General features: G+C 54.2%; 1 protein-coding gene across 1 annotated transcript in view; it reads left to right on the top strand.

Moving 5' to 3' along the window:
• The window catches only part of TRAM2 (translocation associated membrane protein 2), a gene marked incomplete at both ends in the record, with an annotated part of 72,281 nt that extends 59,248 nt beyond the window's left edge, over positions 1 to 13,033 (top strand). Inside the window, 9 exons of the mRNA XM_080700268.1 lie at positions 17 to 126; positions 605 to 721; positions 6,605 to 6,663; positions 7,331 to 7,415; positions 7,970 to 8,040; positions 9,700 to 9,804; positions 10,087 to 10,230; positions 11,387 to 11,550; positions 12,960 to 13,033. Coding sequence (XP_080556394.1) covers positions 17 to 126; positions 605 to 721; positions 6,605 to 6,663; positions 7,331 to 7,415; positions 7,970 to 8,040; positions 9,700 to 9,804; positions 10,087 to 10,230; positions 11,387 to 11,550; positions 12,960 to 13,033 — 929 coding nt within the window. The remainder of the gene's footprint in view (positions 1 to 16; positions 127 to 604; positions 722 to 6,604; positions 6,664 to 7,330; positions 7,416 to 7,969; positions 8,041 to 9,699; positions 9,805 to 10,086; positions 10,231 to 11,386; positions 11,551 to 12,959) is intronic.
• Between the last annotated feature and the right edge of the window lie 2,388 nt (positions 13,034 to 15,421).

The following is a 15,421-nucleotide window of genomic DNA, read 5'->3' as shown; positions in this document are numbered from 1 at the left end:
GTTCTTACCCCTGCAGACAGCGAGACAGTGTACTACCACTACGGCCCGAAGGACCTGGTTACAATCTTGTTCTACATCTTTATCACCATCATCCTGCACGCCGTGGTCCAGGAGTACATTTTAGATGTAAGTGTGCGGCCGGATTCTGAGATGAGAAGCTGGGGTGAGGCCTTGGGGCGGAGGGGACTGCAGATCTGAGTCCGTCCACCTGCGTGGTTCTGTGGAGTGAGCTTTGCTCAGTACACTTTGATCCCTGTCTCCTCTTCATGGCCTTTAATAATCGGCCCTTGGGACAGCAGTATCTATCACATGGGGAAAAGCTATCTGAAATATGGCAAGACAGTGTGTATGGGTCTGTGGCACAGAATGAGTAAAGGATGTTTTCTTTATGTGTTGGCTAAAGATGTCAATCCTGCTGCTTTCTCAGAATGCCTTAAATGAAGCATTGTGCGCACACAGTAGGCTTACACTATAACTGGGATTTTAACAGGGTTCAAACTTCTGATGGTGTTCGACACTTTCACGGGGAGGAAATGGGAGTTTGAAACCTGTCGGGTACGGATACACTTGTCTATTAATATGCGGGGTTCTCTTCATATTTTAGAAAATCAGCAAACGGCTACATCTCTCCAAGGTCAAACACAGCAAGTTCAACGAGTCTGGACAGCTGGTCGTCTTTCATCTCAGCTCGGTGGTATGGTGCTTCTACGTGGTGGTGACGGTGAGTGGTCCTCGGGGCTGGAGAAGGGGAAGCCAGGCCACGGGCAGCCCTGGGACTTGGCGATACAGTGACTGCGAAGGGCTTGCCAGGAAGAAAAAGAGCAAGTTCCGGAAACCTGAAGCTCTCTTTTGCAGTCCCGGTGCTGCAGCGAGAGGCCCTGGGGCATGCGTGCCATTTTCTAGCCGGAGAGAGTCGCCTGTCCAAAAGCAAACACTTGTTACAGTGATGACATGATACTACAATAATCATATCACATATCTGTGTAGAACTGGATCCCGTTACCAGACCCAGCCCATGGGGAAAATTTCACGTTCGCTACGGTAGCTGTGTAATTGATCAAAGAGTCCCAACCTCAGATTTCAGTGCATCCATAGCCACGTGTGCTTCTGAAGTGTCCAGGCCGGCTTGAACTTGGAGGTCAGCCTCGAGTCCAGGTCGCTGGCTGCTTTGGTACATGACCTTCCTCCGACCAGGCCAGCATTGCCCTGTGCATGCGTCCAATCCCATGAGAGTCGATGCCATTCCCACCCCTGCTCGCAGGACCAGGAGGTATCCACCTCCCCTTTCTACAATAGGACTCTTATTTCCAGCCACCTTTGATACGGCAAAATTCCTCTGTACAAAGGAATGTGGACAGTCCTTTGGGGTTCGCTGTAACAAGACCCTGCCTGTCCCGCTAGGAAGCGTTTAACACCCACCCTTACCCAGAGCCCCTCCTCTGTAACCAGGTCCCATTAAAAAAAAAAAATCTAGCCCTCGGGCGAGGAAGAGTCAGCCACGCTGTGATCTCTTGGGATTTCCTTCCCTGCCTGTCACAGTTCCCTCAGCTCTTCCTCCGCCCGCAGGGACCACAGTGGGCCCTTGCGTCATCGGGAGCTCTGTCTGCAGAACTAAATGTAGCACTCCCCTTCTCCAAGCAGGAGTCGACATGCCCTTCTGTACATTGCTTTTGTTCCTATTATCGGTTCATCACAGAACCCTTTTTCTAAGCAGGATGCTAGGAATTTTTAATGAGGGACTCGAGATTTCTGTCCCCTTGAGCTGGGGTGCCGCGTCTCACTCCAGGGGTGGACGGATACTGCATGATGGAGTCCCTGCCTTGGCGCAGTGCACAGGGGCCTCTGTCCTTCTGGGTGTCAGCCGCTTGCAGCGCCCCATGACTTCACGCCTACCGTGGACACCTGAGCTGCTTAGAGGCAGAATGGCCTCAGGATTCCAGAGGACACTTAGCTGGCCTTCCACGGGAAGCACTGCCTCATCTCTGAATCACTTCACCCTCTAAGCACCCCCAGCTGTGACACATGAGGGCCAGATTTGGAGGCCAGAGTGCAGTAACTTAGCGTCCCTGCTAGCCTGTGAGGAGCCCAGCGGCTCTGCCTCCGCTTCTCTCTCCGTTGAGGACTGGAGAGCGATGGTAGAAACTGGTTTGAGAGCAGACAGGGCTTTTCTCGGAGGTTTTGTTCTTTGGGTGAGACTCACTTACCACTCGGCGTGTTCAGTGGGCTGTGGAGAGCAGGGTATCGTGCGGGGCCACAGTGACCCCAACACTGTCAGACTCCTCGCCTCTCGCTCCTTCATCCAATCACAGACTCCCAAAGTGGGCAGTACCGTCCCAGGGGATGCTGGGACCATCGGGAATCGTAGTAGCCTCAGATGCAGCTGGGGAAGTGTGGACTGAACACAAGGTGGTAAAAGTGCCCAGCGCGGTGCTGGCGTGTACTGAGTGCTCTCCCAGTACTGGCTTGAGCACCATGGGCCGCAAATGCACCTTTCTTCTCTGGCCTTCACCACATTTTTTAATTTTTTCAGCTGTGGTGGTAGCGTCAGCCTGTCATCCCAATACTTGGGAGGCTGAGACAGGATGGTCGCAGGTTCAAGGCCAGCCTCAGGTACTTAGTGAGACCCTGTTTTTTCTTTTTTCTTTTCTTTAAAAAAAGAAAAAAGAGTGCTGGGTGTGGTGGTGCACGCTTGTAATCCCCACGCTTGGGAGGCGGAGACAAGGAGGATCGCGCAGGTTCGAAGCCAGCCGCGCGCGCTGGCTAAGGAGACCCTGTTTCCAAATAAAAATGCAAAAACAGGTCTGGGAGTGTAACCCAGAGGTAGAAGGGCTTCCAGGAACCCCAGTACCACAAAAGAAAAAAAAAAAAAGAAAGAAAAAAAGACCGTGTTTCCAAATAAAAAATATAAAATAGGTCTGGGAGTGTAGCCCAGAGGTAGAAGGGCTTCCAGGAACCCCAGTACCACAAAAGAAAAAAAAAAAAAAAAAGAAAAAAAGACCGTGTTTCCAAATAAAAAACATAAAATAGGTCTGGGAGTGTAGCCCAGAGGTAGAAGGGTTTCCAGGAACCCCAGTACCACCAAAAAAAAAATAAAATAAAATAAAATAAAAAAAGAAAGAAAGAAAATAAATAAATAAATAAATAAATAAATAATAAAAAAAAGAATAAAATAGGGCTGGGGTACAGCTCAGAGGTAGAATGCCCCCTGCATATCATGTTCCATCACCAGTACCACCCCAACACACGTTATGCTGAAAAGCTCAAATATGAAAGCAAAAATATACCCCAACTTCCTCCCACCAAAACCATCGGCTTATTTGGGTGTTTAACTGGGATGCTTTCCTTGGCGTTTATGTAGGCAGAATGGTGGGGGTGTGGCTGGACCCTCCAGTGATTTTCTAAGAACATCAAGCCTCTAACTTTTAAGCTGTCTTTGATATACTCCTGCTCATTGATGGGGAAAGAGGGAAAACCTACAGAACACTCCAGTGGGTGTGTGGTCTCATCCACCCTGAAATTCATATTGTAAAGCCTGAAATCAGCAGCCCGGCGTGATGGCACACACCTGGAATCCTAGTCCTTGGGAGGCTGAGACAGGAGGACTGAAGAGTCAAGGACAACCTCAGCAAGTAGTGAGACTCTCATCAACCTAGTGAGACCCTGTTTTAAAATAAAAATTTTAAATAGGGCTGGGGTATAGCTCAGAGGTTAGAATGTCCTTGGATTCAATCCCTAGTACCACAAGATAAATCAATAAACAAATAAGACCTGAAATCTACTGTTCTGTGAGAAGCTGGTGGAGGGAGCCGGTGGCTCTTCCCAGACGGGTCACTGTTGAGCAGCCGTGTGGTGCACGGCTCCCACTGCTGGGCTCGTGATACAGGCCGTCTGAAGCTAGGTGGCATGGCTGTGGCCTGCCTGGCACCTGCCATTTTTGTGGCTTTTCTTATTCACACATCAGCAGAGAAGACTGCTGGAGAAACAGAAGGAATCACTCCAGCCTGCGGAGGCCTTATGAGCTTGTGTGGATGTGGAGAATCGGAAGAGAACAAAGGATTTTGAGAGCTCCCCCAAACCATCTGCCGAGGCCTGTGGGTGGAAGGGGCTCGGGAGGGGGCTCTGGTGCCGTGGCATGTGTGAGCGCCAAGGCAGCCCTGCCCCAGCCCTCCCTCAGACAGCTGCCTGGACAGAGGTCTGGAAAAGGCCGTCCTCAGAGCAGTGAGTCATTTTCCTCTGGCTCCCAGCTCTCCCCCTCCTCTCAGCCTCCTCCGGTCCCGGCAGACTGGACCTTCGCAGGCAGGCAGCGTTTTCTGGGGAGTTTTCTTGGCTTGTTGGCTTCAGAGTTCTGACCTCTTTGTCTCCTAAGGAAAGAGGCCAAGCCTAGAGGGTTCCTCTGTGAAATCGCAGCCTCCTCCAGGCTGTGGAGTTCTTACAAGGCTGCTTCTCTTGGACTGTCTTTTTTTGGCAGAAATGCCCCTCCCACGTCCGTCCCAGAAGTACTATTTTTCCTGTGAAATACATCGCTGCTTCCTCTAGGAAGGGGTGTTCTCACCCCTCTGATTTTCCTGGAACGAGGCACAGCGTGGAAGGCCAGGTGTAGCTGAGCCTCGGGTCAGAGACCCCATGTGTTAATAGCAGAGAGGGGAGGCAGAAAGACAGCACTGGGGGGTACAGGGGAGAGCTCCCCAGAGCCCAGTGCCCAGAGCTTCCCACCTCTGCCTCTGAGCTGCCAGCTGAGTGTGACCAAGGTAGTGAGAAGAGATTATAATTAAGGCCGTAGGGGTTTGGGCGAGACCTGTTCTTTCCAGTCTGTGTTACCATGGCTACACAGGGACATGGATCTGATTGGACACATCAGGTAGGCCACTGTGCCCACGGAGACCCAGAGTGCGGCGTGGGGGCTGTGGGCCATGCATGCCAGTAGATCAGAGGTCATTACATGGCTCGAGGGTGGGTAGATCAGCCCTCACTTAGGAATACACCAGCAGGTCCAACCGACAGTGGCCTAGGGTGCTTCCCACTAAACCACGCTGACCCCCTCGTCCACCCAGGAATCGCCCAACCCCTGCGTCTAATCCTAGACAAACAGCTAAGGTTCTCGGCCTTCTCTTCAGAAGCACCAGCCCAGCTGAGTTTTCGATTTACTGAAGCAACCTGTCTGAAGGTCTAGGAGCAGGAGGTTGGTAGCTCAGCTCAAATTTCAGCTGTGCAACTGAAAACCCACCCCATTTCAGGGGACCTCGCGTATCCATTCCGTCATTTCCTTCTTTCTACCAGAGATCAGACAAACTAATCTAAACTTCTCTGAATCACAAATAAGAGCGCTTTTTTTTGTTTGTTTGTTTCAAAAGAGAGAAATTCCTTAAAGCATCCATTGTTCATGAATTCAACCAACACATATTTATTGGACCCTGGTCCTGTCCACTGATTCTTGCTGAAGATCGGTTGTTCCCTCTGTGTTGCATAATCTTAGATTATAAACTCTGTTCCTCCTTGGATGATGTACAGTGTGGAGGGCCAAGTGTGGCTGAGCCTGGGGTCAGAGTATTAACACTGTTAATACTGATGGATTAGCCTGGCGGTTCCCGGACTGCACAGGTGGTATACGTTTGAACTCTAGGTCTCATTGAAGGACAAACCTGATGTTGCAGATGTCTAGGGTAAATGTTTTTGTTTCTGGGCTGGGCTGGGCTGAGCAGACATCTTTACTCTTGTGGTCAGCAAAAACTTTCCAACCTCCCCTTTGTCTGAGATTGCAGCCCTTCAAGGGCCCTGATTTTCTGCCAGGGTCTTGGGTTCCCCCTCCAGAGGCACCATCTTCTGTTCCTGCATGAGCATGAAAAGACACTTCTCTGGCATCAGCTCCCAGTCCCTCTGGGTCTTCGGGTGGAGGGAATAGTGCCTTTTCTTCTTGCAACTCAGCTTTGTTCTTAAGAGAATATTGGTTAGATTCTGTCCAGCGTTTCCCGATGTGTGATGGGGGATTCTGGAGCTCCCTCCCCAGCTGTTTACAGGGTGCACACTAGTTGCTAGACATATAAAGGGGAGCAAGAAAATGCCCTGGCGGGAAGAGACTGACGGAGTGATGGAGGCCCTGAGGGGTCAGAGTCCTGACGCACAGTAAGGCCTGCCAGTCATTTGATTATGGTGATGTGCAAAGCCAGACAAAGCTTTCAAGTTTTCTGGAAGTGGGAGGTGATTCGGCTGCCTTTGCTTATGTATTCTGTAAGCATTTCCTGAGTGCTACATGCCAGGCATCGTACTTGACACTGGCTCAGAAAGTCACATTTATTCCCCAAAAATAACTCTGCGAAGGTAGAACTTTTATCCTCGCTTTAGAGGTGCTTAGGGAAACACATGAACTTGCTGTGTGGATGCAGCTGGTACAAATGCCGGCCCCGCGTCCGCAGGGGTGCAAACCCCAGAGTGTGGCACTTCCACAGCATCATGACTCAACCGGACAAGTGCCAGCGGGTCCCACACACAAGGTGCCGGCATCCTGACGTTTCCAGTTCTTTCCAGCAGGTGGGGGCTGGGTGCATCCCCCTGGACCAGCAGCAGGGCCCCAGCGTCTCTAAATGCTCTCTCTTCTCACCCATCACAGGAAGGATACTTAACAAACCCAAGAAGCCTCTGGGAAGACTACCCGCACGTGTACCTCTCGTGAGTATTCTTGTGGCTCGGTCCCCGGGGAGGAGCAAGCTGGTCCGCCAGTTGGAGCAGTGCCAGACCCGCTGATATGAGGAGCTGATTGCTCCCTGTGCCTATTAGGAGATGGTGCTGGGGACAGTAGGCCCACGTGGGAGCTGTTTCCTCCCGATGTGCTTGACCAGAGACCCCCAGTGAGATGAGACAGATATGAAACAGAACCACCACAAAGCTACCTTTCTTAGTGACCTGCCCGACATCCACAGCACGTCTTCCCTCTGTCCTGTGCCTGAAGCTCTGTCACAGGCAGCGTCCCTGCCTCTCTGCTGCTGCCAAGCCCTGAAGGCAGGCGGCCACCCTTGGCATTTCCTAAGAGCATCAGTAGCAAAGAACTCGGGGCCACTGGTTGTTCAGTGCATTCCGCAGTCCCCATGTTTGTCCACCGTGCCCCGTGATCCGCTCCTTCTGTGACTTTCCCTCCGCAGCGTAGTTTTGATGGTTCCTGTTTCTTTCTGGACTCTCCCTGTCCCGTTGGGTGGTCTTGTATGTGCATGGCCATGGTGGCTGGGATGGCCGCCAGCCTTGCTCCCTGGCTCCTGGACCAGGTCCTCACCCATGGCCTCTCCCCGTGCCTTGCCCTGGGGTGGTCAGCCCCCCGTGTGACCCGCCCCCTTGTCCCCAGCTTCCAGGTGAAGTTTTTCTACCTGTGCCAGCTGGCCTACTGGCTGCACGCACTTCCTGAGCTTTACTTCCAGAAGATACGGAAGGTAAGTATCACCGTCCTGCCCTGTGAAGGCCGCATGTCCTCCGCTCCCCTCCCGCTGCTCCCGGGTACCTCCTCGCCTTCCTCTAGAAGCACAGAGCGCTGGCTGGCGATGGCAGGTGTTGGGGGCTGAAGTTAAACGCTGCATCGGCCCCTGTAGAGGCGCCATGATAGGCCACGCAGCACGCAGTCTCCTGCCGCCTCCGTTACCAGATGTGTGGCTATGGGCAAAGTCTAACTTCTAGATACTGGATGGAGAGCTTTTGGCCATTCCCACGGCCTTTTTTTTTTTTTTAATAGTTTTTTTCTGGATTATTTCCAGAAGCCCTCTTCCCCAGTGCCTGTGTCTTCTTTCTCAACCTAAACCTTGCCCTCTGGCCCTAGACCCAAAGCTGCTGCCTCCCCCTCGGTCCTCGGCAGCCCAGTGTGTGGGACTCTGCTGTGACGCAGGTCTCTGTGTTTAACCACTCAGCACTGGAGGAGACCAGGGGACCTTCCTCGTCCCCTGCACCTTGGGCAGGGGATGAGCTCGTTGACTGTGGCTTCTCTTGTTTCCAGGAGGAAATCCCCCGCCAGCTCCACTACATCTGCCTGTACCTGGTCCACATAGCTGGAGCATACCTCTTAAAGTGAGTAGGACCCGAGCCCGCCAGGTTCCTTTGCCTTTTGATGCCCCTCGCGGCCACCGCCCATTCAGTCAGCAGGCACTTAGTGGGTGCCCTTGGTGTGCCAAGCGCCTTGCTGAGGCACAAAAGAGATGCAAAGAAAGACGAGGGGATGCTGATTTTCAGTGGTTCAGTCCCCACCTGGTGGGAGAAAGGCTTAGATGAAGATAGTTTGCCGCAATACAATGTGCGTCGTCAGCCTTGGGAAGCCGGACGGGAGATGAAGCCCGGGGGCCTTCCTGACTGCAGTGGGCCCCGGAACCCTAGCTCTACAGGTTCCAGGTGGCCCGCCCTGTCCAGCTGCTACTAGAGCTAATGGCTCTGGGATCCCCTTCTCTTTGTTATGAAATGGAGAGTCACTCATTGCTTGATTGTTGTAGAAGTTTTTAAAAAGAGTTGCTGTAGTGTTTTACCTCGAGGGTCTCTTATGAAAGAGAATCATGAAATGAACCCATGGAGAGGCTGCGCCACTGGCGGTTGGGCTTTCCTTGGGCTTCTTCCACACAGGGTCCAACACTCTGTACGTCCCGTAGGCGGCGGTGTCCCAGGGCCCCTGTCTCCTGTGTTCTCACCACAGGCCTCCAGCAAGAGTCACTGATTGGGAGCCTGGAGTCCGCAAGGGCCGCAGCTGTCTCTGTTCTCCCGTCACTGGGGACCTAGAGCAGCATCCCTGGCCCGCAGGCTGCATCCACTCTGCCCTGCTCTGGACATTGTCAGGTTGATAGAAAGGGTCTGAGGAAGCCGGGTGTGGTGGCACACACTTGTAATCCGAGCATTCAGGGGGCTGAGACAGGAGGATCACGGGTCGCAGCTAGCCTTAGCTACTTAGTGAGGCCCTTTGTAACTCAGTGAGACCCTTTTTCAAAATAAAGAATAAAAAATAGGGATGGGGTATATAGCCCAGAGGTAGAATGCCCCTGGGTTCCATCCCTAGTACCGCAAAAAATAAATAAATAAATAAAAAAGGTCTGAGGAAGCTGGGCGTGGTGGCGGTCGCTTGTAATCCCAGCATTTGGGAGGTTGAGACAGGAAGATCGCAGTTCGTGGACAGCCTCAGCTACTTAGTGAGGCCCTTTGCAACTCAGTGAGACCCTGTTTCAAAATAAAGAATAAAAAATAGGGCTGAGGGTGTAGCTCAGAGGTAGAATGATCCTGGGTTCCATCCCCAGAACTGAAAAAAAAAATGGGGGGGGTGGTCTGAGGAAGCCAGTCTCACTGTCCCCTTAGCGGTATGCGTTGAGGACCGCGCAGGAGCGCTCCCTGCTCCCCCAGGCGCCTCTCAGCCAGGGCTCAGCAAGCTTGTTCTGAGCACCTTTTCTGCACTCAGTTCTGGCAGGGCAGTGCCTACAAGGTGCTGAGAACTGTGAAGAGCCAAAGTCCAGTTCACTCTGGGGGCAGGCAAGGGCACCTGACCCAGCAAGCAGGTGAGAGCTCAGTAGCTGTCTTAGGAAAACCTCTTCCAGGGGAGACTGCTAAATGCCACCCTAAAGGATGTGGCAGGGCCAGCCAGGGAGTGGTGTGGAAAGTCGAGGCCTGCATGGGAGCAAGCTGGCCGAGGCGGGTGAGGGCTTCTGCTCTAGGGCATCTGGCCAGTAGGGTAATGCTCATCTCCCCCGCCCGCAGCCTGAGCCGCCTGGGCCTGATCTTGCTGCTGCTGCAGTACTCCACCGAGTTCCTCTTCCACATGGCCCGGCTCTTCTACTTCGCAGACGAAAACAACGAGAAGCTGTGAGTAGGGCTGCTGGGGGCTGGCCGGCTCAGAGGCACAGGGAGCATGGGACAGTTAGAGGCTCCCGTCTTGGGGGTTCACCACCCACGTGTCTGCAGGCACCACCCTAAGGTTATTCTTTTTATGGGGGATCTCATTCTAGACATCTCTCAAGCATCTTCCTAGGCCCCCCATCTCGAGTCCCTTTCTCGCTCAAGGACTGTGTTTTTGGAGAAGTTAGTGAAGGCAGCTGCTTCAAAGGGCCCTAAAGACTGACATCATTTCTCTGCCCCTGTGAGCAGATTCCATGCCTGGGCAGCTGTCTTTGGGGTCACGCGCCTCTTCATCCTCACCCTCGCTGTGCTGGCCATCGGCTTTGGACTGGCCCGCACGGAAAACCAGGCGTTCGACCCCGAGAAAGGGAACTTCAACACCTTGCTCTGCAGGTGAGTTGGCAGTGGCTCGGGGTGCTGACTCAGGCTCCCTGAGCTGAGCACAGCCGGCAGCCTCCTGGGCTTGGTATGCTTTCTGCAGAACGTCGGGAGCGGCAGACCCCGGAGCCTCCTGCACACCAGGCCCGAGGGGGCAGGAGATACCAGCCTTCTGCCTCCATCCCAGGCTCCTTCACTTCCTGGCCCTGGTTTTCAGGATCTCAGTTCACCTACAAACCCCTGCACATTTGAGCAGCACTGCCTGAGAGGTTTTACACCCGGCTCTCAGTTGATCATCAGAGCCATTTGTGGGCTCTTTAAAATTGTGTCCTTCGTGGCCAGTGGCCAAGAAAGCCTGTCAGGAACCCTGTGTTGCCATGAGCCCATAGGCCCTAGAGGGTGTGATCTGTGCAGGGCTGCTGGGCTCTAAAGTGACGTGCTGGACAAGAAGCCATTCCTTGAGGGAAAATCATAATTCAGTCGTTTGAATTCTACTAATATTTGTGGAGCTTATATCAGACTGGTAAAGTAAGACAGCCGAGTGGTGGCACACATCTATAATCCCAGTACTTAGAAGGGTGAAGCGGGAAGATCGTAGGTTCGAGGCCAGCTTCAGCAACTTAACGAGACCCTGTTAAAAATAAAATAAAATAGAGCTGGGAGTGTAACTCAGTGGCAGAACCCCTTGGGCTTAAATTCCAGTACCAAAAAATTATTAAATAAAAAAAAAAGAGAAGCTGGGTGCCGTGGTACACGCTTGTAATCTCAGTACTTAGGAGGCTGAGACAGCAGGATCGCAGATTCAAAGCCAGCCTCAGCCGCTTAGTTTCCCAGCAACTTAGCGAGACCCTGTTTCCGACTAAAATATACAATAGGTCAGGTAGCCTGGAGGTAGAAGGGCCCTGGGTTCCATCCCCAGTACCACAAAAAGAGACAGACAGGCCAGACAGACAGGCACTACTGTAGGTCCCGAGGCGTGGACTTAGACCTTCCCCTCTGCCTGGATCCATCACTTTACCACTGCTGGCGTGTGATGCACATGCTTGGTGGGAGTGTTGGCTTGGTGGGAGTGTTGGCGTCTGGGTGCGCCATGGCGTGCTGCAGGGGCCTGGCCTTGCCCCCCAGGCCCTGTGGGCCACAGCCTCAGGCCCGTCTCCACCCTCCCCTGCAGGCTCTGCACGCTGCTGTTGGTGTGCGCCGCCCAGGCCTGGCTTATGTGGCGCTTCATCCACTCCCAGCTGCGGCACTGGCGGGAGTACTGGACCGAGCAGAGCGCCAAGCGGCGAGGCCCAGCCGTCCCTCGGCTGCCAGCCAGGCTGGGCAAGAGGGAATCTGGTGAGTGCCGGGCTGGAGGCGGAGCCCTGGGTGAGGGCTGCCCGGGAGGTGCGGAGCAGCCCCTGGATGCTCCGCAGACCAGTCCTGCCGGCTCCTCCTTCCTGACTGCTTTCCAGGGCTGGGGCTCCTTGACCGCACGTGGCTGGGCGTGGCCAGGGGCAGTGTGGGCAGGGCTGGGCCTAGGCTGGAGGCCGGCCTCCCAAGGGCAGGACAGCACTGGGTGGGGCCCTCTGGTGGGAAGTTCCTCCTCCGGGTGCTTCTGGTGCGCAGCCAGGGTCTGCAGCCGCCACCGCCCATGCCGGGTGCTGCTCAGCGGCTGCCCTGTCCTCACCTGCCCTCTGTTCTGCAGCGGCCAGCCCCTGCCCCCGAGGCTGTTGGCTCCTCCTCCACCTTCATGAATGACTCACGGTGACTTGCTAGGTGGGCGGCAGGGCAGGACCCCCTCCCAGTCCCCCCACCTTCTCCTGGCACCCTCATCCCCCCACCTTCTCCTGGCGCCCTCACCCCCAGGCCCTCGGCCAGCACACACTGCCTGTCCTCTCTGCGGGGCCTCTCTACGCCAGGATCACTTTTCTAACTCGCCTGCCTTTCTCCAGGCCTCTGCCTGCTTGGCAAGGGCTCCAGTGCTTGAAGCAGGCGTGCGCTGGGTGTGAGCAGGAGGCGGCCTGAGTTGGGAAGATGCTCTGAGCCTGCAGCCACTGAGCTCTTTAATTTGCACCAAGCACAGTGGAGGTGTTTTTCACAACAATAAAAGATAGTATGCCAACCCTTGGGAGGCTGAAACAGGAGGATCAAAGGTTCAAGGCCAGCGTGTGCTAACTTACCTTGACTCTGTTTCTAAATAAAAATGGGCTGTGGGTGTAGCTCAGAGGTAGAATGTCCCTGGGTTCAATCCCTGGTAATACACACACACACACACACACACACACACACACACACACACACGTAGTTCTTCTGACAGAGGAGGGCCAGTTAGCTGAGTGAGACCCTCTCCTTCCAGCCTCTTGTCCTTTTCTCATCTCTTGCACCATTTCTGGGAGTTGTTGCTAAAACAGTCGGGCAGATGGGCAGATGGGCAGGCACCCTGCAGGGGCCTGAGAGGATCTGAGGACTCTGGCAGCATCTAAGTGATTCCAGCGAGTGTCTTGCCCAGCCTCTGTGCTGGGTTCTGGGCCGCCGCCTGTTCCTGGGTTTCTGTGTATCAGCCTAGGCCCCCTTCTAAAGGGCAGAGCCTCAGCCTCAAGTGGGGCCGCCTGTGGGAGACACTGGGCGGGGCGGGGAGCAGAGACCTTCCCAGAGCCATCTGCTGCTCCCATGGGCCCAGGCAGCTGCAGCCCAGCGCTCTCGGGCCCCCTCCCCTGCTTAGCTCAGCAGAAACCCCAGGTATGTCTGTCTCTTCCACTTTCCAGGTTACCATGAAAATGGAGTTGTGAAAGCAGAGAACGGCACCTCCCCACGGACTAAGAAACTCAAGTCTCCTTAAGGCCAAAGTGCTGTGCACAGGAATCCTCTTGGTGGGGGCCTGGCAGGGAGGCAAGGCACACGCCCCCCAGAGCCTCCGCAGCCTCCTCCCCCTCGACCTTGCAATGCTCCATCTCAAACAGCAGGAACCTATCTTCAAAAGGCGCTTTCTCTTTCTTACTTCTTGGCTTCTGGTTCTTCATTTTTCCATAAACCCTTCTCAATAAAGCCAAAAATCTTCCTCTTTCACACCCTCAAGCCACCTCATGGCCTGACCTCTGTCCTTGCTGAGTTTTCTGGAGGCCTCAGTTCTCACGGTTTTCTTTCTGCCTACCTCTTCTTCCTCTTCCTTCATAGCTGTTTCTTATTTCTTCGTTTTACCTTAATGTGCAATCTTTCTGTGTCTGATTTTCACCACGGGAGGGAGCTAAGATTGTGGTCCTGTCCATCACTCGTAGGACCTGTCCACCTGGAACCTGTGCAGGAGCTTCGCCTGGGGCCAGTAGCGCCCTTGGTGGCCCTCGTGTGGATGGGCAGGAAGAGGAGAGGCCAGCCCTCCTGGATTACAATTTCCTTGGTGCTGATTAACTGACAAGAGTGTGACTCCGGTTCTGCGCATGGCGTCTAGTGGCATAGTGGCCACTGCTAGTTATGGAAGCCGAAGCATTTGGCTTTGGGACTTGGCAACGCGATCCAGAAAGATGGCGTTGACGCTCTTGCGTCCTGTGACTGCAGAGAGCTCACCAGTGCTGGAGTTGGATTGGAAACCAGCATGCCTTCGCTCTCGGGGGAAGTACTGAAGGAGGACACGTCTTCCTACTTGTAGGGCAAGAGCAGAGCATGCTGGGCAGCAGGCCCTTCTGGAAAGGTCACCTCGACAGGAGTGACAAGGGGAATTGACCTGGACCTCCCTCCGTCAGTGCCAGCTGCCTTGTTTCTTCAACCATTCACCAGCATTCAAAACCAAACCAAACAGCAGCATGCTGGACTACAGTCCAGAACCAGCCAGCCTTCAGGGGCTCACTTGCCACCTTGACCTCATCTCTCCAGCTGCAGAGACCCTAGGCGTCCAGGGCTCCAGCCCGCGGGTCCCCTGGTGTCCCAGGAAGGTCACCGGCCACCTCCCTCGGCCCCACCTGTCCAGCGCTCTTTGGATTTCCCGTTTGCTGATGTGTCGGAGTCACTCTTCAAGCTGGACGAGCAGATAAAGCCGTGTCTTCAGAACTCTCAGTCCCTCCCTGCAGTATTCTCCCTCTCCCGCTCACCTGAAGACAAGGCCTCCAGGTTCTAAGGGTGCCTTGTGAGGACTCCGGGAGGGGAGGTAGGTTTAAAAGGTCCTGTGATCCCCTGAGCTCCGAGTGCTCCAGGTGGCACAGGAATCTACAGGTCCTTTCTCTGACATCGTAGTAGAGATCAGACCTGGAATTTTTATCCAGAAAGGGGGCGATGGGTCTTTTCATCAAGGCAACCCCCCCATATCACTTGCATCATGAAGTTTAACTTAGCAGTCACCGAGGGGGTTTGTTTGCAAACATCATTGCAAAACTTTCATCTCTGTGTCGAGGATAGGTGAACAGAAGTGGCAAGAAGTCCCCTGGGTTTCTTTGGATTACCCTTAGAAAGCAGGACGGCATTTTTGGGAGTATTTCCCCCTAATCTCCCTCGTTCCCTGACCCTTTGGGCTGCACAGCAGAACGTTGGTAAGAGGATAGCGATGTCGACCCACTAGGGCTGATCTGGTGCCCCTTGGCCACTTCAGGTCAGCCGTCGTGACGTGGGCTGTGACGGCGCATGCTTACCCTGCTGGACCTGCTCACAGAGGCGGCGTCCAGCCCCGGCCTCTGAGGCCCACCTTCCTCCCCACTGGCCCAGACTCTTTCTGGACCTGCAGCGGGGCCGCCAGCTTCCCGCAGGAGGCCTCTCTCAGGAGAGCCAGGCTGGATGCTTAGGTGAGCTGGGATGTGCTGCGCGTGGGAGGAGGTGGCCAGCCCAGCAGCCGAGGTCCTGGATCCAGCAGCCCTGCGCTCATGTGTAGGTTTCCTCCTCTGTCCCAGGACGCTCGGCTTCTCAGGATGACATGACTTCATGTTCCTTAGGCCTCCTGCAAGCTTCCAGGGCGGTTAGTTTATTGGCCTTGGATGTGGTACCGAAATAAACCAAAACCCAGAGGCTGGGGCTGACCTAGGCTGTTTTCTGAAGTTGATAAGGGTTGGTTCTGTGATAGGAGTTAGGAAAATGTTATTCTACATTAAAAGAAAAATCCCGAGACCCTGAATAAGGTTGACGTCTGGCCAGCCTGGGCTTCCGTGATGTGGGGGTCAGAAGGCAGTCAGAGGGTCCTCTCTCGTTGTCACCTGCCTCCCCCGTCATAGCAAAGTCACATCTTTGGCATGCTGGTACAAATCATCGG

Source organism: Muscardinus avellanarius, assembly GCF_963383645.1.
Source record: "Muscardinus avellanarius genome assembly, chromosome: 8".
Classification (NCBI taxonomy): Eukaryota; Metazoa; Chordata; class Mammalia; order Rodentia; family Gliridae; genus Muscardinus; species Muscardinus avellanarius.
The sequence above is the reverse complement of the archived record's forward strand: the minus strand, read 5'-3'. Positions and strand labels throughout refer to the sequence as shown.